This window comes from Trichogramma pretiosum, unplaced genomic scaffold (assembly GCF_000599845.2).
Source record: "Trichogramma pretiosum strain Unisexual culture from Peru unplaced genomic scaffold, Tpre_2.0 scaffold23, whole genome shotgun sequence".
NCBI classification, from domain to species: domain Eukaryota; kingdom Metazoa; phylum Arthropoda; class Insecta; order Hymenoptera; family Trichogrammatidae; genus Trichogramma; species Trichogramma pretiosum.
In genome coordinates, this window is record NW_019641629.1 from 1,894,093 (window position 1) to 1,915,593 (window position 21,501).

Consider the following 21,501-nt stretch of genomic DNA (forward strand, 5'->3'; position numbering starts at 1 on the left):
TATAACTTTTTTTTAGTCACATGTATTGCCTTGATATAAAATATCGTCTGATTTCGTTCAATTTGTCTTTCATCAGTATAAATATAAACCAGTTAAAACTGTGTACGGTATTTCTTCTTTTTTTACTGCTCAATCAAGACTTCACTAAATAAACAATATTGCAGTCTATTAATTGGTTTTAATGATTATAATGAATTGTTTAGAATTGGCGACTATTCTCTAAATTTCTTTCGTTAAAATGTAGAGTTTTTACAAAAACGATTGGACTTGTATGATAATAAAATTCATTGATTTTTTTTACTTAAATAACTTCGACGCTCAAGTTTTATCGAAATCTTCCATAATTTTTTTTCATTAAGCTTACGATGTCAAGTTTTACATCAATTTAAAAAGTAAGCTTCAACGGCTACAGAATAAATCTTACATTTTCAAGACTGAGTACCGCGTATTTTTTAAAAATATTAATGATTTTTTATGATGTTGCACTTAGAGAACAAAATAAACTTAACTTTATGGAACTGTAAATTATAATACAGAGATTGGTTGAAAAAGAGGAGTTGCATTTAACACATAGAAATAAATGTATCATTAATACTTTTATATGAATAGCTAAAACATAATTTTATCAAAAAATACCATTAAAAAATAACGGCATCAGCTCTTGACTCCAGTACAAAAACTAATATTAAATGCTAAACTGTACAAAAAAAATTAATCAACGAACAATAAATGTATAGTATAGCTTAAAAGACTCACTTTTAATTGTTCTAGTTCGTTATTTGCGATTAATATGAATTGATACATACTTAAACTCAATCTTTTTACAATTGACATCAGGCAATTACACTTGCACGCAGTAAAAGTAATTAAATTATCTTTGAATTTGTACAGAGGTTTTTTCGAAAAAAGAAAGCGTTGATACTCTGCGTTATTTTTATCGACGCTTTCAATCTCAAAAATAGTAGTAGTAATAGTTGTAGTAGTAGTAGTAGTAGTAGTAGCAGTAGTAGGTATTGCTTGAAAAAAGGATTTTTCCTCTAAACTGAAATTCTATTGCATTATTTTAACTGCATTCTGTTTCTTTTTCGTAAATTAATATTTTATAACATGAGATCCATTGTAATAACACAAGAGTACCAACTAAGTATTTGTATTATGCTAAATACGCGCTTTTTTCCTCGCAAGAAAAAAAACAAACGCATCTCACGTGTTCAACAGACATTATAAATTCAACTTTTATTTGCATCTCTACTTTTTATATAAGTCTACAAAGATTTATTACAGTTAATTTGCTCTCGGATGTGAACTGTAATTGCACAAAAACATCGAATGATTCGTTTCACGCTCGGCGTGACTGTTATGATATGCATCGTTACGCGCACAGGATTATTCGTGCACTCTCTATTTCTAATGCAATCTAATCTTTTTTCTCTAAGTTTAAATAATGCTTCAACAATTGATTTGGGTTTTTTCATGCATTTTTTCGATTTTTCTTTAACAACTATTTAAAACTTTTCGATATTCGATTTGTAATCTATACAGCGTTTGTTATAGACATAAAATCATTCGTATTGTTCAATCATACTGCATAACGTGCTTTTTATTCAACAATACCGTTTTGTGAGTGTAGTGCGCACACGTAAGCTCTCATGTCTTACGCACACTTTGGTAAAAACATATTTTTTTTATCATAGAAGACAACTAAAAGTTTGCTATATCTTTTCTTATATAATTTACAGCATTCAAGCAAACGAATTATCGATGATTTGTTGTTTTATATAAATATAATAGTCATGTGACATTTTCAGTCCTCTCTCATTTGCTACTACATAATACTACACTTGGGGTCATGATAATTTATTCGACATCTTTTATAGTTTAGAAATACTTTCATGGTTAGATATACATGCGCTTTATCTGATCATATCCGTGTGTATTTTGTATGTTCATATGCTCAGTTATATGTGCGAGAAAAAATAGTAATAATGCTTATTTTGCGAAGCTTAAAATTGTTGAAAAAATACATATATGTTTATATATATTTATATTTTTTTTCTAAAACGAAAATTTTGATCGCTTTTTCTTTGCGGTGGTGCCAGCCACTTTATTTTGTCTGAACTCTACGACAATATATAGAAACGTGTATGCAAAATACATGTATCGTTCGTAATTAATTAATTTATCATATATAGAATGAAACTGATGAGATGTCATTCGACTAGTCTTCCATTTTTTCTTTCTTTCTCTCACAGACTCGCGTGCGCCAGCACCAACTACCAAATTACATTATTTCCGATAGTTTACGTTCGCCTAGTTCATAATACGATAAAATATTTATAATATATACACAGGAAAGAGAGACTTGTTACAATATAAAAAACAAACTTAAACATTTTTTTACTAACATCGACGTAAAGCTACAATATAAATATAACAAGCCTAAATGATAAATAAATCGCTATGAAACAACTCGCGTTTGTACAAATATCAATGCATTTTTATAAATTATAAACAGACACGATTAAATATAATATTTACACAATGGTTTTAAATGAATTATCTTAAATCTCTGATTCAACAATTTTTTAAGTAATCTCACTATTGAATCATATCGTTCGTTTTTCATTTTTTTCAAGTAGAGGGTACAAAAAAGATACACAAAGAATCATTCAACTACGTGTGTTTTGATCAAAAATCTATTTTGTTGTGTCATTTTTATAATTGTTATTGTCAGATATTACAAACAATTAATGTCGATAATAACAGATTTTTTTACGCGACTATCAACATATTTTTCATGGCACAGAGTACTAGCGACCGGCCGTTAGCCTCTGTACACATATTTTTGTTGATTTAATTTGTATAAAGCATTTTTTTTTCATTCATGTATTCTTTCCGAATATATGTCAACAAGGACAAACACAATTGTAATATACAATATATATTTATAGAAAATAGACTATATGAATACATATTTGTTCATTCGAATCTGTATATAGGCCTCGTGCCGTTCTATTCAACGGATGAAAAACAATCAAGTATTCTCTTTTTACGCAGAAGAAAACAAAATTTGGTTGCTCTTTTAACTTTGTCATTGTAAAATAATTACAATGGCGATTCAATAAAAATTACTCATTCGTGCAAATCTTGGTCTCTCTACGTTCGTGTTGTAATTGTAACGAAACCGTGTGTAAGTTTTTTTCTTTGCTTTCGAGTACCTATACGTCTAATTTTTATAATCGAAGATTCTCACGAATCGATGGGCAATAGCTTTGATAGCAAGGCATTTACACATCATATATATGTTTTGTTTTTTGTTTTAATAAAAAATAGCTAATCATTAGGCGAACGAGGGATTGTTTCTCTCTCATCGATTTTTTCTTTCTTTCTTTTTTTCTTCGATAACGAGAAAGTTCAACATTTGGTTTAATGAAAAAAAATCGTAACGAACCTAACGACAATTGGAATATATACAAATGTATATATTTATCAATATTTTCGAGTGTATCTTCTAAATGTAAATTGCTGAGTGAGAGCAGAAAAATAGATTATATGTTCGTTATACACGCATATAGATACATACAGTATATTATATAGAGAGAGACGCTCGTAATGGCAGTAAGGAAATCGAATACTCGTTACTCTTTTTTTTTTCTTTAATTATTATTAATAATGCTGCCGTTCATTTTTGTTTTCTATTTATTTTGTTTTTGTTCCTATAACTTCATTGTTTCTACTACTGCTGCTTAGTTTGTTTGTTTGTTTTTTTTCTTTAAATCTTTTCGCTCGCTCAATTTTAAGCGCCGTGAAAACCATAGACCTCGAGGACGCGTATCTCAAAGTCGCCGCTCGCACACAGCGGCGGATTGTTGAACGTGGAGCAGCGATCCGTTTTGCCGTACCTGATGTTCTCGTCCATCCATATTGCTTGACCCTCGCTGCGAAAAGCAAGTGGAAAAAAAAGTTAAAAAAAAAATAGAATAATAACGATGATCGGGGTATCGATTACACCGCGTGTGCGTCGTGTGACGTGGAAAATTAAGAGAGAGAGAGAGAGACACTCACCCACCGCCGATGGTTAACATCTTCGCGTCGGCCGCCATGAACAGCTCGGCCGAATGATCGACTTTGGAATCGCTGTGGGCCGTGTCCATGCCGACCCAGGCGTACTTCGCTCTCTCGGGATATAGACTGAACAGGAATGTCTCACCCGTGCCGAAGTAGGCCTGTCTGTTGCCCTTGTCGTCCTTCAAATTTCTCTCGCACCAGCGGGTCGAACAATACGCACCAAAAACCTGTAATAAACGCAATGCAAAAAAAAAGAAAAAAAATAATTAAAATAAGACAATGCTGCACATCGCGAGAGCTTGAATCAAGGTCGCTGCCGCTGCTCACCTCATTGTTACAAGTCTTGATCATCATGAGGGTTGGCTCGTATTTTTCTACACGAACGTAGAACGTTGTCAGCGAACAGCCGTGTTCTTCAGTCGTATACAAAAGGACCGGCTGGTACATGGTAATTCTTACGGGCAACCAGGACCACAGGGTGAAGAGCTGCTTGGCGGAATCCCCCAATGGAAAACAGACAAAAACGAGTTTTTTTTTTCTCTTTAATATTTCGTCGTGACAAAGATGATGGTGTACACGCAAAAGATAGTGTGATAGAGATGGAGATAGAGAGAGAGAGAAAAAAAAAAAAAGAGAGAGAAAGACGAGATGAAGCTTAACAAACGAGTCAAACTTAAAAAAAAAAATGTTTATTTCATGTTTTATCGTTGAAAGCTCCATAAGAATGATCGACAGCCAAGCGCGCGAATTTCAGCAAAAAAAAAAAAAAAATAAATAATAATAAAATAAATTGTCGTTCGACGACCGAACGAGCGTGGAAAAATGTGAAATTTTTCGCTCGTTCAAGAGAGTCAGAGTGAGAGCAAAAGAGACTTTTTTTCTTTTACGTTATTAATGGAAATACAAGCTAATAAATCCAAAATACACGAGAAAAAGAGAGAGAGTGTGTGTTGACGTCTAACGCCGCGATCGTGTATCGCGATAAACGTCAATTAATTAACACTCGTATTAATAAATGCAAATTGCTCGCGGGTAATCTGTTATTAAGCGCTCTGGCGGCGATCTCATTAGCATGATACGAGTAGATCATCGAGTAGTATAGTCGGCTTTTTGATCAATCGGCAGCTACTCGATGAGTGTGTTATAATATGCACACACACGCAACGTGAAATAAATCCGACGTATAAATGATGTACACACGCGTGTGCGAGTGCGATGATAAAAATAAAGACAGATTTGTGTTACACATTTATATATAAATAAGAGGTGTATTCTACTGGTTTATAATTGCGATTAATATTATGCCAAAGCTGTGCGCTGTACTACGCGCGTGTGTGTGTGCAAGATTATTTATTATTTATAATTAGAAAAAAAAAATACCATGCCCAAAAGGTAACAAAAAAAAAGCAACGATGCAGTAAATATGTATAGCAGCACGCCGATGAGAGAGATGACGAATGTTATGTAATCGATGGTTAAAGTATTATTAATAATGCTACACGTATGCGGTGCGTGTAAAAGCCAATCGAGCGTGTGACGCGCGAGCAATAGAGAGAGAGAGTGAGATATCGTTTTTTTACCTTATAAAAAACAAGTTTGCTTACGCGATCAACGAGAACGTACATATATACGTGTGCGTATGATTTCCAATAAATATACAAATCTACGAAAAGGGTAGGATGGCCGCACGCCGCCGGTGTACGTACGACGACGATGATGCACGATGATGCACACGATGAATGTCGAATGAAAATAAACATCGCGCGGAGGCGAATTATTGAAATTGACCAAACTCGATGATGATGGCTTATTTGTCGAGAGCCAATATCGACCGAGTTAATATTTAATTAAGAGAGAGAAGAAAGGAAAAAAATAATAATGACGACGACGATGATGATACCGAACGTTTCGAGCGAGCTTATATACGATTGTCTTTCGAAGGCGAAAACACAGCTGCTGTGGGAGAGAGAGAGAGCAATCAAAAACAGCAAAAGTACAAAACAATCAAAAAAACTACGCTGACAATTGTTTTAAAATGCAAACGCAGGCACAAAAATTCAAAGGCCTACAATGTCAATGCTGTATATATATGGTCGAATGGCCTATCTATTCTAGATGAGTAATATAACAACGTGAAAATAATAAAGTAGGTAATCTACTAAAAAATAATTTCGGGATCTAACACAATTATACTAATATAAATGTTTAAGGTGTATATATAGATTATGGTAGTAAGAACGAGGAAAAAAAATCTATATAATGTATGTACACAATTTTTGGCGGACAATGTGGTTTAAATTTTTTTTTTTTTGGTTTTTTAATAATCGATCGTTTATACTTACATCGGGCTGATCGCATATCTGCGATTTAATGTTTTGTATGGGATAAACGCCCAGGGATTGGGCGCGTGGTCCGGGACTGTGGGCGCCCTGTTTATCAATTCAATGCGAGAGACACACACAACGACAGTTGTTGTGCGACGCAGAGGGTAGTTTATGCGCAGCGCAGAGAAGAAGAGTAGAGGTGCAGGCGGAGGCGCGCGCACACACACAACAATGCAAGAAGAAGTCGAAGAAGACACATAATTCGTTACATTGTTTTTTTTTTTGTTTTTTCGATTGGTATTTTTCGGTTGCATGATTGATATATTTTGGTTTGTTTTTTTTTTTTTTTTTTTGGTAATCCATTAGGTAATTGTCGGGAATGCAGCAAAACACACAGAAATATTAAAAAAAAATTTAGTACTGTAAAATAGATATATTTTCATATATTCTTATGAGCTATTGTTAATTGAGTTCAGTCATAGAGTTTTTTTTTCTTTTTAATATTAATTATGATTCGCTTACTTATGTATATCAAAATACGCACATGGTATAAGCGCTCGGAGGATTTATTTTATATTTTATAATTGGAGAATAAACAAACATCGAGTACATCAACTTTCAGAAGCGACGAATTCATAATGTATGTAGGAAAAAATATATATATATATAACAAGTGAAAACCATCGCTCAAGGTTAAAACGTAAAATTCATGTTCGAAGAATTATTAGCGGGAAACGATTCGGGAAAGTAGAGATGTTACAATAAATGAAGAATGACTCAGTGGTCAATGATTTCGCGGCCCCCGAGAGCTTGAGGGGCCAACCAACTCGAAAAAATTTGCACGAAATTTTGTTAAAACAAACGAGAGAGAAGGCAAAAAAAATAGAAGGAGCACACTCGGTTGCGTAAGAGCGCTCAAAACAAATTGACCAAGAATAATAAAAGCTATACCGGTATTTGCAAAAAAAAAAAAAAAACATCAAGTAGGCTGTCTGTCTTTCTTTCACCTGCGCTTGAAATTGAAATTCTCAGCAGGCGCGCGTATATACGAAAAGAGAGAGGAGTAAAAAAAAAACATAATGTAAACCCTGCCCAACCCAACACCCCTTTGATTCGCCATAGAGGCGAGAGCTTGTCCAGAGAGCCGAAGAAAATTCATTGCCTTCGATAAGACAGGCCAGGTATATATACGTACATACATTTTGCTTTGTGTAAAATCTATTTCTGTATTATATACTCGGTCAGCAGCAACAGCAGCACACGAACTTATGTGGGATTTCTCGGCGATCGACGTAAGAACGAAAATAGACGCCCACCGCGATGTTTGCGAAGAGATATACATTATACATGCACGCGATTCGATACTTTTCTCGTCGTTTTTTTATTTTTTTTCTTTTTTTCTTTTGCAAACCGAAGAAAAACATTTGAAAAATTTATCCGAGCTTTGCAAGCTTCTGCCTTGGAGAGAAGAAAAAAAATTATAGCGAGAAAGAGAGAGAGCCAATACAACGGAAGCGTTAAAAGAGTTAATACCTTCGCACGGACACAAACACAAACACACACGCTTAGTTAATCACCAATATTAGCAATCGGAAGCCAAACATCAAAGTTATTCGTTAGTTATTCACCCATTTGTTTTTAAATATAAAAAAAAAAATTAGTCAAACGAAAAAGCTCTACCGCTCGTCGAATGCTGTCACGCGCGTTCGCATCTCGTCCATGCGATATCGACGAAAATTAAATAGAAAGAAAAAAATGACAACAACAAAGCATCAACGCAAGATAGAGAAAGAGGTAGAAAACACAAAATCGCATCGTAATTCTTAATTATACATTCCCTCTCGCGAGCCGAAGAAGCCGGTCGTGCCAATGTTGACACAATTCGACGAGCGCGCGCGGTTGATTCACACGCAACGAGGCGAAAATAGATCTCTAGTTTAGTAGCATAGTAGTGGTAGTAGGTAGTAGTCTTGCATTCTCTCGCTAATGCCGCGCGCCGCGTGTGCTCGTGTATGTATACATATATATACTTCGAATGTGTGTATTTTATATTATATAGCAGCCGTGCGCGGTCACGAGATTTCGCGCGACGGATTCACGCGAGAGCCGCCGCATCTCATGTGCCTGAGTTGACGTGCACGCCAACAGAGAGAGAGAGAGAGAAAAAAAGAGGTAGAATGAGTGGAGTGAGAGTGAAAAAGAGCGTGTGCGTGTTGGATGAAGTCTTGTGTGATGTCACCGTGAAAGAGAGAGAGAGAGAGAGAGAGAGAAAAAAAATTCTCAAAAGCCGGACGCGACGGAAAAGCAAATCGTAAATCGTTGTTCATTCCGAACCCGACTGATATCGCGAATTTAGAGAGAAATAAAAGAGAAGAAGAAGAATAAAGAATTATGGTACACGCGCACGCGTTCGCCATTTGTTCGGAGCAAACATTTAATATTTGAACGCGATACGACGATGAGATATCATATAGAAATTGTTGGAAATCAAAATACAAAACGTGTACAAATATCGATGATGCGGCGCGACGGATGGGATATGAGGTGTGAAAATGTAATCGTTCTTTTTTTTTTTGTTACCTCTCGGGACACGTATATTTCACGTAGTATGATTTTCTTCGTCATTTCGTTGGGAAATGTCGTGAAAAAAATATATATGTACCAAAAAGCGAATGTCGCCATGAGAATATCGATCGACAAAAAAATGCCACACGAAGAATAAAACCACTTTTTTAATTTTAAAAGTGAAATGGTAGCAGCTGCAGGCACAGCGCGGCGTTTTTTTTTTTTTTTTTTGTATTAATGTTTAGCGCATTTCCATGGCACAGTATAGATGTAAAAATGAAGCCGTAAGACAGTTAAAAAAAAAGGAGCAACGCAAGTAACACGCTGCCATGCGGGCAGAGAGTTTTGAAAACACGCGCAAAAGTAAAATGTTTTTTGCCTTTCTTTTGAATGTACTTGTAAAAAGGATTCAAAAAGTAAAAAAATAAAATGAAATAAAATGTAAGTAGTAGTAGTAGTAGGTGATAGCACATGAAACGAAACGGCACATTTTCCAAAAAGATAATCATACGATACCCTGTCTTTGTAAGAGTCTTCACATTCTTGCTGAAAAATAAGTGAACATTTGAAAATCGGTGGTAGACGTTGAAAAAGTTGAAAAAAAATAGATAAAGAATAAAAAAAATACGTTTATGGATGCATACGAGAAAATCTGATTCGGCTTCTCCATCATAGATTCTATAAATTCTCTCGCCTTGGAATATAAAACAAAATAAAAAGAAAAAGGAAAAAATAGGTTAGTAAAAAAAATAAAAAACAAATTCGGTCTTATTACGGTCGTCTACTTAGTTTTTTTTTTAAAGAAACGTGCGGATTTGTATGAAGCAACCATGTATATAAAATAGAAACCATAAATTTGTTAAAACTGTGAAATACTTTGAAGGTCAATCACGTTTATATATAACCTTACACCATTGTTATTATTCACTTTGGTAAGTAAAGATAAAAAATAAAAGTACAAAGAGTGTAAAAAAAAAAATAGAAACTAATTAGGAGTTAAATACAAATGATACAAAAAAAAGTTCTTGTTTGGCCAAACTAAGTAGTTATTGTTCTGCTCTCTACGTTAGTAGTATTTTCTTTCACCAATGTATATATAAAAAAAAACTCTTTTTCAAGGGCAGAACGAAGTTTAATAAAAAAAAATATATATAGAGGGATAAGAATCCCCAGACGCGAGACTTCACTTACCTCGCGAATCGTGAGAGTGTGAGACATCATCTGGATGTTCATCTGCGACTGGCTGGTCGGCAGGGTGTCGGTGGATCGCGACTTGACCAGCGAGTTGGATCCGGTCATGGCGTAACGGCTACGGAGATTCATTTCGGTGCTTATAAACACCCGCGATATGTAATTCGAGGTCAGATTCCGAATGCCGAATGCAGTTTTCAGAAATTTTGCCGGCGATACCTGTTGGGAAAAAAAAACACACGCGCGAACGATTCGTTACAAAATCCAACCGCACAGGTATCCATATCGATTCGTGTATACTTACAGGCATCTGCCGGCAGAACTTTGAGAGGGCCTGATCCACGCCGTGCTTATTAATCTCGGCCATCCACTCAGAATCCTGATTCGACGAGTACTTGTAAAACAGCAAAATGATCGCCATCGCTACCCTATAGAAGACCTTGATGCCCTCGTGCAAAAAACAGTCCATAACTCTGACTAGATGTTGAAACGGCAACAGCTGCAGAATCCACCAGATCCAGTCCATGTAGATTCTCTCGGCTCGAGAGCCCGAGAGGTGTCTGGTCAAATGCATCGCAGCCGATTTCTAAATAGAGAGAGAAAAAAAAATAAAGACGTTTTCTCGAGAACTTGAACTTGTTTCGTTGACACGTACCACATGTTTTTTGGTAATTTGTTCGACCGTTTTCCATGTGCATTCGTAAACGAGCTTGGTTTGTGTGATAAACATTTTCTTCTTAGATCCTATTAAATATTGTATGCAATTGTAACACTGCTCCTCTGTAAAAAAAAAAAAATCATTCGAATCATTAGTTTTCTGAATTAAAAGCTCTCGCTTCTTCTCTTCTCTCTCTCTCTCTCTTACCCGTCAAAAAATGCAATAAAATCGCGGTTATGGGATACAACCACGGGCTGTAAGTGATGTCCGGGCAGGCGAATCCCAGTATGGAGACGATCCTGTCGGCGACGCTCCTGCCCCGGCGCGTCAGATTGTAGGACAGGCAATGGGAGCTGTCGACGAACGGCGGCAGCATGATCGAGTTCTCCGGTATCTCTGCGAGTTCGTTTTTGTCCATAGTTGGATGTAATTTTTTAAAAAAAGTATGGCAAAGCTCATCGTCCCCCCTACTCCCCCCTTACTGCCCGCATCGGCATCAAATACTTACCACTTGTTCCCAGCACCTGGCAGACCATCTCCCAGTAGTAACCCTCGATGGCCTTGTTGACGCTGGCGTGCTGGCTGATGAGGGCGGGCCAGAGCTGCCGCCGGATGCCGTTGTTGAGCGGCCAGGCGTTCTCTCGTAGAATCAGCTTGACCTCGCGCACCTTGTCCGCCTGCAGCAGCGCCTGCACCTCGGCGAACGTCTTGAGGGTCTGGCGCTTGCTGCTCGGCGACTCGGAGAGTATCACGATGTTCTCGACGTCGACGTGGGGCGGAAACGGCTCCTGGTGCTTGTCGTCCTCGCCGACTCCGACCTCGTTGTTAGCCAAGCCGCCGGCTGTCTTGTTCTGTGGCTGCTTGTTCATCATGCTGCCGTCTCCTTCGATCAACTCGTTGTTCTCCTGCGACGGCTGCTGCTGATTATTGTCTATCGAGCTGGGAAACGGCGTTACGAGCATGTTTCAAACGACGCCACGGCGTCGCACTGACTTTTTTTGAGTGATTTTTTTTTTCAAGTTTTTTTTTTCTATTTTTTTTTGTTTGTTTAATTTTTTGCTTTTTTTAAAATGAAGATTCCTCTAGCTGTGTGTGTGTGTGATGTCCAAAGTGTTTGCTCGGTCGATACAGCACTGGCCTTTTATTTTTTTGCTTATTTGTTGGAAGCTCTCCGAAGCGAGCTTTTAGGGAGCTGCTCCTGGATTATCGAAGCTCCAGGCGGGAGGCATTTTGACGACAGATACTTTACGTAATTTCCTTCGAACTTTCAGCGTACATCTGCGAAAAAGAAAGCGAGAAGGAAAAAGTTAGCGAATAAATATATATAGGCGGTTTGTGTTTTTCCCCCCATGCAGCACACATACAGACACACACGCATTCGGTAAATATATACATAGGTCGGACAGACACAGACACAGACACATCAACGTGAACGCATTGATGTAAAAATAGGGTTTATCGTCGTTATCGTAATCGCCAAGAATTGTGATAAATCGTCTTTTGTAAGCGGCGTCGACGACGACGACGAAGCTACATAATATCAAGAGCGAAGCAAGGTTGTAGCAGCCTAGAAGAGCAGTTCTCGCTCGCTTACAATCTCCGATCGAATTAATGTGCCCCCGCAGATTATGACGACGACGACGATGATGATGATGATGAGGCGAACGCGAAAAAGATCATATCCTAACGCACACACATATACGGCAGAGACTCGCGTCATCGTCATCAGCAGCAGTAATAGCCAGTAGTAGTAGCGGTACAGTGACGCGCGAGTGCTGTATAAATTATACGTATTCGAGCCTACATAATCCCTCTGCGACGATGCCGAAACTTTGGGATGCTGAAAGAGCGACTAGACCATCGAGGGGGGCTGTCCATATGAACGCACGACGACGTTAGTCGGCAGTTTTTGCGCTGCTAATCGCGCGCCATTTGACAGCGGCGCACGGAAGCTCTCCTCCGCGGGGCGCGACGGCTTAATTAATGGCGAATTATGGAGCGGCGATAAATCGCTGCGCTTGATTGATCGATGCTTACAATTATTTACGTAGCTGTTCAAAGCCATCTCTGTACATATACGTGTATTTATACAAACGTCGAGCATCGATGTTCTCTCTTGTGTTTGCCGACAATTATGCCTTTCTTTTCTTTTTGTAAAAGAGTCAATATTCACGTTTGGAAGTGTATAATTCGTGTATAGCACGCGTGTTTTGTCTAAAACCGTCCCAACGCAGCCGTAAACAATGCAATTTATTCTCGAGACATTGGCCTCGCTTATATAGTAGTTTTCCTTCAAGGAAAGAGATAACGCATTTTTTTTTGTATTATTGCCCATGCGCGAGAGCAATAAAATGTGATAACAATGCTATTCGAGTCCACAATAGTATACGTATAGGCACCCACACACTCTTTCGATAAAGTCGATCATTATTCATTAGAAAATGAGTAATATTGATGAATTTTCACGTACAATTAAAAGAAGACTATTTTTAATAAAAATGTGCAGATGACGCATTAACCTTTTTCATTCACGCGAGCGCAAAGATCAACTTTTGTGATAATGAAGATTAAACATTGACACATCGAAAGTGTGCTCGAGTATCGATCAATAATTTCAATCAATTGTTTTTGTATTTTGAAATTCAACGTTGTTTTGCTCGAAAGCTTTTAAATCGCTGATTTTAGATCTCTGATTTACAATTATTTTACGAGGCTATAGACGAGCGATCGGTCTTAATGTGCACAATGCGCTTACCAGATAATATTATCTCGACAGTGTTACCATTCGAACCACTCGAGAGTATAAATATTTCTAGCAGAGTTATTTACCGTTACACAAAACAAAATATCGAAGAATCATGTTGCGAGCTAAGCATTACCAACTACAAGAATTCAACCGTACTCGAGCTTTTACAGAGCAATACATTCGAATCGGTTCTTTCGAATTACTCCCGAAGCTCTCTTTGTATTTTCCAAAATGCTAAACTTTGCAGTGAATTTACACACGGAGCAAAAACATTCGAGTAATGCCTCACTTGACGCACAAGAGAGATCAGATGTTTAGATGGCAGCTTTCCAAATCACATGATGCCACACGAGCATGTTGGGTAGAGTGCATCGCATGCTACATCAACGAATTTCCTTGTAAAAAGCTCGACATCTGAATCACAATTTGCAGAATTACGTGTACTAATTGCATTACTTTGGTAAGCGATGATGATTCTTTGCACAACTACATTTTGTACGCTAATTATACAAAAATTCCCATGTAAACCCGAGAGAGAAACACGAATAATTTCCACCGAAGCGTCTGTTTAGCATCGGCCAATTTATTTTACAACGTCGATGAAAAATGTTTACCAGCTATAAACGCGTGCGAAAAAAAAAGTCGCAACTCGAATCGTCGTCGTCATCAACGTCAACGTGTGGTACGTACGTGTGTGCGAGCGAGAAAGAACGTCGCCTGTCGACGACAGGTAACTCGATTTCACACTTACACGTGTCTTCGTGGACTTGTAAGAAAACCTCCGCACACAATCACACAACACACACACATTAGCACACACGTATAGATGTTTATTATGTTTAACTAATGATTTTGCGTTTAAAGCATTCGTTGACCCCGCGCGCCGCAGTTATTCACACGAGACGAAAATAGCATGTGCACAAACAACAGTCGCGCGCACATAGACACACACACGCGAGCGCATCGTATCTCGACACACAAGCCTGTACACCTTTTTTTTCGTTTTTGTTGTTGCATTATTAATACGGCACGATTTTTCAGCGGCAGAGAGCGGAAAGAGAGGAATTAATTGCGGCGCGCGCGCGCGCACACACACAGTGTTGTATTATAATGCAAAAAGAAAAAATTGCATCATCTCTTCTTGGCTTGTCGAAAACACAAATCACCTACTCCGAACGAGCAGAAATACATTTTACATTGTATATATATAGGTATATCGAGGAATTATACCAGCGTCGCGTTCGGTTCAAAAACCTCGTTTGTTGTTATTGTTTTGTTACTTGTCAGCGGTCTCGCTCTCGCGTGTTGCTGCTGCAGTAGTCATGACACACACGTACACACACGCACACTCCGCGCACATGTGTATATAATAATAACAATAACACTCGTATTGTGTACGATATCAACATTTACACACTCACGCGTTGCGCTAAAAGTGGAGAGCGATAATATCTCGGGAGAGCCGCTCGCGTATACAATAAGCGTTCGTTGCTCGAGAGTAAGTGAGCTTTGTGCTCCGATACAGGTATAATATTGTGTGTCTGCGAAGTCGTCGCGTGTATAGACTCACAACAATGCAAAAAAGGTGAGCGAGAGAGAGAGAGAGAGAGAGAGATAGAACGGAGGAGAGCAAAAAAGCCAATGAAGAGCTGAGACGAGCGCGTGCGAGTTCGTACAGGTTCACCACCCCCCCTCGTATAGTATGTGAAAAGGCGCAGACATGTGCGCATCCTCGCGCGACGTTTACTACATTAGCGCACAAAATATATATAGGTATATATAAAAACGGAGTCGTGTATTAATATATCGTTCATCTTCGACTCGTCTGCGGACAGCGAGCGAAGCGCAAAAACGTTTAGCAATATTGGCTCGTGTAGTATGTAGACGATTCGAGAAAAACTCCGAAAATAACGTTTCGCACAATACGAATGGTATACGTTCGATTCATACCTCTCTATTCATGCTGTGTATACGAGCGTATGCTATATAGACGGCACACGGCCGCCTTACAGAGAGAGAGAGAGAAAGAGATCATGACACAGTGACATTATGATATCTCGCACGACGACGACGACGACGACGTTGACGCGCGCGAAAAGCACATGTGCTGTGTGCAGTGTGACCCGTACGCTCCACACGACGTCGGTATACAATATAGCGGCTAAACTGAACGTCAAGAAGACACATCATCTTCGGTATATATAGTAAGTACCTGTATAGGTACGAGATTGATTTTTCCTCGATATATAAACATCGCGGCCGCGTGTATGTAGTATTGTATAGCTGCAACTCGTCGTCGTCGTCGAGGCGCGCAAGCTTCGTATATAATAATAATAATGACGAAGAAAAAAGAAAAAAAAAAGAAGAAAATTTTACCTCCCCCGTGCAAGGCGAAGCAGCAGTAGCTTTCATCGCGTATATACACATGCGTGCATCGGCGTTATAATAACTCCACACACACACACACACACACGCGCGCACACATGTGACACTTTCGATCGCCTCTACTGTGTGTGTCTCGCGCGCGCGCGAGAACGAATGTGTGTTTAACAGGAGTCAATCGATCGTCATGTGCGCTCGGCACACACACTCAGACAAGCGACTTGTGCTATATAACGTTATGCTCACCACCACCTATACATATACCCGCACTGTAGGCAGAATGTAAGCAAACTCGCGCGCGACGCTCCCTCTACTCTCCTCCGCGTGTTCCGCGAGGGGCAGAGTAGCAGCGGTGTCACCGAATGAATGTGTTATATACATACATATACAGAAGCTCGCGCGCGACAACCTGTATTGTATACACCGTCTGCTACTGCTGCTTATAGTGTAATAATAAACTCGCTGCTCCAGAAAAATTTCGAATTCTGGAGCATCGGCCGACGATATAGACTATATTATAACGATGTTGATATATATGCGAGAGAGATGAGACGAAGCGCGTGTCACGAATTTTTACCTAATTATTGCGCCACGCGCCCGAGCGTGTATAGTTATAGTCTGTATGCGAGAGAGAACGCACGTACGCAGATGAGAGAAGATACGGAGATAGTTAGAGATTCGCATCCGACAACGCGAGCCGATAACACAATTTTTCGTCGATCGTCTGGAAAGCTCTCTCTTCTCGGACTTGCGATGGCTCGTGGCTATATTATAGATACATGGAGCTAGGGGGTGACAGGGGGATCGATTTTGCGATCGGATCTCGCCGACGCGTGCATGACAGGGCTGGAGGCGCCTATAATATAACCACGAGAACACGACGTGATATCGTTCCGGAATTCCGCAACGATGTATTATATACAGCCCCCGTCGCCGCCGCACAAGATCGTCGAAACGCGCGCGCGCGTGATGAGCGTGAAAATGTATATCGTCCATCACTCGCATAAATACTCGGAAAAAAAGATGAGAGAGAAAAGAAGAAGACGACGACGTGGAAAATGAAGATTGGAACCCTATATACAAGGGGTCAAGATTTGACACACGATATTCTCTTTCTTTCTCGAGGCAGATAGACAGACGTACGTGAACTACATAATATGTATATGTACGCGAGGGGGGTGGCTGAGGGTCAAGCACGAGCTCGTACCGCTATGTGCTGTCCATTATATCATGGTAACATTTCACATTTATACGTGTGTACTACATAGGCACGGGGTATACTCCGAGGATTTTTACAATGGCTCGCGAGCGAGCGTAAAATCGATGGTAAATGGGCGCGATCTTATGTATATTCGCTCTCCTTTACTTCCATCGCCAACGCCGTGAGAGACAATTTATATACAATACGAGTTGTTTAGACCGAGGGTAAACGTTGATGTCTCTCACTCTTTTTTTTTACTTGCTTTTAATCGCTTTAACCTAATAATCGATTACCAAAGAGACAGGCGGCGCGCAGGGGGTGCATCGCGTATAATGTATAAAGCTTTATACGAAGAAGCTATGTGTCACACACATACAAACGATTGCGCGCAGGTGCAGTGCAACATTATTTTAAATACGCGACGACGATACGACTCGTATTTACTTTTCGTTACATCGATTGAATTGTACATCCGTCATTAGCCGACGGATATACATTACAATCAGAAAATGTATACATATATCGTTGGTACCATTCGAATTGAGATACATCATTTTTTCCATTCGCTATCTCCGTCTAGCTTTCACCTCGAGACGACGCACGAACGTTGCACCTCTCGCTCCATGAGCTATATCGCGTACTGTATCAGCGCATGGCATATTTTATCTCTCGTATATATACGTACACGTCATTTTGTGCGCCATGCGTACACACACGACACGCGTAGTCGCGTGACTATCTTTTTTTTTTCTCTCTATACATACGTTCGTTTTTACTCGCGAGCGGTGCACTGCAGTCAGGTGTGATCTCTGCTCGTTTTCTAGCCTTGGTATATATTGGGTAAAAGGGAGAAAATTTAGAACGAATGTTGGGTGTATCAAGGCTCGCGGAGATTTCGTGGGTTTGACGTATCGTCTCGTGTAACACAGACTCGCGCGTATACGTACATATACACGTTTGGAGCGAGCCACTTGACTTATTTTCGCTCGATATATTTCATTACTTATATGTATATATACGAACAGATGACACCTATAGTCGTCGTCACCTATATCATTCATATGTATTATATATAGAGCCGACGATGACATTTCTACATTTGAACTTTGCCGCATGACACTCGCAAGTTGTATATAAGTACATACATTCATGAAGGTCTGCGTAGTTTACCATCTTTATTTTTCTTCTTATAAACGCACATCGGAATCAACCTGTACCCTATATAGCACATAACAAGTGGAATTTTCGAAGCAGAGCAACGTTTCGTGTAAATATACGGCTGACGACGATCGACGTTTCGGGTCGACAAATAAGTCATAAAGTGTAGAATTCGGAGAGGCGAACGCGTGCGCGCGGCTAGCCGAAGAGAACAAAGAAGATTGCACTAGTAAATATAGTAGTGCGAGTGTAGCTAGCAGAAAAAAAAGACACGCGAATTTTGGAGTATCGTTCGTTTTTTCCCCCCTTTTTTTCGGTTATACAGTGGGCCCGCGCGCCTCGCCCCCTCGTATTGCGAGATATGATATTATAATTCATTGTCTCTCTTACCTGACTGTAACGGCGATCGGACATTAACGCAAGATTAACGAGCATCGAGTATACGCGTGTGTGTGTATACGGAGAGGGAAAAATCGCTCTCGCACGCACGGAGAGACAAGAGTCACGGACAAGATTCACGATTATTGTTGCTCTATATATGCGAGTTACAAGTCTATACGAATAATCGCACTCGTATATCAGAGGCCACCGCAGTCGTCGTCGCCTGACCAAAGTTGCGACTCTTACGTTTATATTATTTATATTATATACGCACACACGACTCATACATATAGAAAATTTGCCGATCGCTATCTCGCGCGAGTATTACGCGTATATATACGCAAAAAGGAAAAGAGGAAAAACTCGTCGTCGTTGTCTTGGACGTGCGTGTCTCTGTCGTCTCGAAGCGGGGGGATCGGAGAACGTCGAGAAGCAGCTCCGGAGCAGCACGAGGCACACCACTAGCAACACACGCACACTACACGACGACGACGACGAGCAAAATGCCACTATATACCGTCTCTGCGTTAAGGTATATATGGACGCTCGTATCACTGACACTGACTCTTCTCCATTTTTTTTTCAATTCTTCGCAACGATGCGACGTGAAATAATTAAACGCGATAAAGGTACCTTTCGCGCGAAAGAAAGAAGGAAAAAATAAATTTTACGCAGACGTTCTTACCACGCACTAACACTACTGTATTTTCTGCGCTCGGAGCAGCGAAACGACGATACATTGTAACTGCGTGCACACGAACACACACGAACACACACACACTTGGGTATAGGATAGCTGCCTCGGCAAAAGGCAAATATACGACGACTGCTACTGCTCTATATATGTGTATTATAAAACTGCGAGAGATATTATTATAGGAGGAGCTCCGTTTGCGATCATCATCATCATCGTCATCAGCAGGGCCCTACGCTTATACTTGCTACTGCTGCTTTCTTCGTTGATATTCGCGCGACGATCACACTCGTGTGCTGATACACGATGGTGCGATATATAGACGTGACATGTATCACGCACACATGCACACGCGCGATTATTAGTTTGCGTAATTAAAAGGCCATATACACTTGCTAATAATATCACCCGACGATGGGCACATCGGTGGACACTGTATTATCGCACACACTCACTCGCGATGATCCTACATGTGCCAATCGTATACAGGCGACAACAACAGAATTACACACACACACACACACACAGACACACTGGTACAGGACACGGAGAGAGATGAGAGCACACATCTGAGTTTCTCGCGCGCATATATGTATATATCTACTGCACGTACGTGATACGATTCTTTCTGCACACTAACACACACACACACACACACACACGAGCACAGCTTACAATTGCGAAGATAGAGAGAGAGAGAGAGAGAGAGAGAAAGACGTACAGATCTCAACTCGAGAAAGAGAGAGAGACTATATGGGATCGACAGATTCGCACACTGTATATAACGCACGCACTCGCACTTGTGGATGACGACGATGCATTCACACCGAATCTAAATCTACCCACTTTTTACAACGAAAAAAAAGGAAAAGAAAGAAATTAACGTAATCTTACTCACTTTTTGCTGGGAATTATACATGAAGACTCGCGCACACGTACTTTTGCATGTGTGTGTGTGTCTGCGCGACGACGACGGTATATATATATCTATATCGATGCAACTCGGAGAGCTCAAAAACTGTATATTTTAGCACTCTTTTTTACTTCTTCTTCTCTCGCACGTCTTCCAAAACTTGCTGCTTTAACTCGCGTGCAACTTTTTTTTCTTCCGTTTTTCCACGAAGATGCGGTTGGTGGTGGTGGTGGTGTGCGTGCGTTAGTATTATATAGCCTGCCTATTTGTACAATGTGATGCGACTGCTACTGTGCGTGCCAAAAGAGTTAGAGTACACCGATGGGTCTGTGGTGATTCTCTTCTCTGTCGTGTATATGTCTGTGTGTGTTACTATATGTATATAATGTGTATCACGCGCTTTTCAGAGCTGCTGCTGCTGCTGCTGCTGCCCCGCGATCGCTGCTGTGTACGACGATGAGTATATAGGTAGATGTGTGTATGTGTAGCCAAAGTGTGAGAGAACTGCTGCTGCTGACTGTGGAGCCGAGTGTTGTATATAAGAGAGCAGTGGGCTCTATATATCCACTTGCCTATATATAGGCGCGATATAGTTATTGCAATGTATTATACACACGCGCACACTGACACAGGCGGGGATCGCACGCACTCGCACACTCACTGGGCAGAAACGAGAGAGAGAGAGAGAGAGACACATACACGCACGCGCGCACCAGAGAGCTAATACACAGCCTATGCACACACGAGCAATTATTATTATTGTTGTTGTTGCTCCTCTCGAGTGTGTGTGTGTGTGTGCTGCGCTATGTATTTTATCGATAGGCTTCGAATCAAGCTATATATACGCTGCTGTTATTTCGTGTTTTCGGTCGCGCGACTCGACTGCACGACACACGACTCCTTTATATTATATACGTATGTGTAATGTGTATGCTGCTGAGGCTCGAGCGAGAGCTTCTTGTCGCGTTCGTTGCTGCGCTATTACTGCGAAAACTCGCTCTAATAGGCGCAGAGTCGAGCTGTATATAGGTATAGGTATATGTGTGTGTGCGATATTGTAGGCTCTCTCTCTTCTCGCAGTGCTGCTGCTCTGAGCGCTGGACTGTAATGTACTACTGCTCTCGTGCGCGCACCCACGGCGGCGGATTCGCTCTGCGGCTGCTACCCGCGATTATTACATCGTTGCTATACGTAATGTTGAAAAGTATCAACGAACTTGA

At 40.0% G+C, this 21,501-nt stretch overlaps 1 protein-coding gene across 12 annotated transcripts; it reads right to left on the reverse strand.

The window, feature by feature from the left end:
- Window positions 1-732: 732 nt before the first annotated feature.
- LOC106649427 (TBC1 domain family member 24) lies at window positions 733-21,327 on the reverse strand. Of its 12 annotated transcripts, none has more exons than XM_014366834.2 (11): window positions 20,267-21,327; window positions 11,315-12,084; window positions 11,014-11,202; window positions 10,804-10,928; window positions 10,453-10,734; window positions 10,149-10,367; window positions 9,474-9,503; window positions 6,411-6,497; window positions 4,396-4,554; window positions 4,066-4,295; window positions 733-3,938 (listed from the first exon to the last, which is right to left on the reverse strand). In XM_014366834.2, exons 2-11 carry the CDS (start codon window positions 11,766-11,768, stop codon window positions 3,797-3,799), a joined length of 1,917 nt encoding a protein of 638 aa, XP_014222320.1. In that variant the 5' UTR covers window positions 11,769-12,084; window positions 20,267-21,327; the 3' UTR covers window positions 733-3,796. The 12 variants fall into 12 exon arrangements, with proteins under 12 accessions (XP_014222320.1, XP_023314943.1, XP_023314945.1 ...); XM_023459175.1 differs by lacking the exon at window positions 6,411-6,497 and adding an exon at window positions 9,586-9,651 and having other exon boundaries at window positions 11,014-11,220; window positions 20,267-21,322; XM_023459177.1 differs by lacking the exon at window positions 6,411-6,497 and adding an exon at window positions 9,586-9,651 and having other exon boundaries at window positions 3,797-3,938; window positions 11,014-11,212; window positions 11,316-12,084; window positions 20,267-21,326.
- Window positions 21,328-21,501: the final 174 nt, after the last annotated feature.

Excerpts from the sequence above, each read along its gene's own strand:
- LOC106649427 (XM_014366834.2), bottom strand. The coding sequence starts at position 11,768 with ATGCTCGTAACGCCGTTTCCCAGCTCGATAGACAATAATCAGCAGCAG. Across the intron at positions 11,203-11,314 it reads CCAGGTGCTGGGAACAAGTG|AGATACCGGAGAACTCGATC; the intron begins GTAAGTATTTGA and ends ACGAACTCGCAG. Across the intron at positions 10,368-10,452 it reads AGTTCTGCCGGCAGATGCCT|GTATCGCCGGCAAAATTTCT; the intron begins GTAAGTATACAC and ends TTTTCCCAACAG.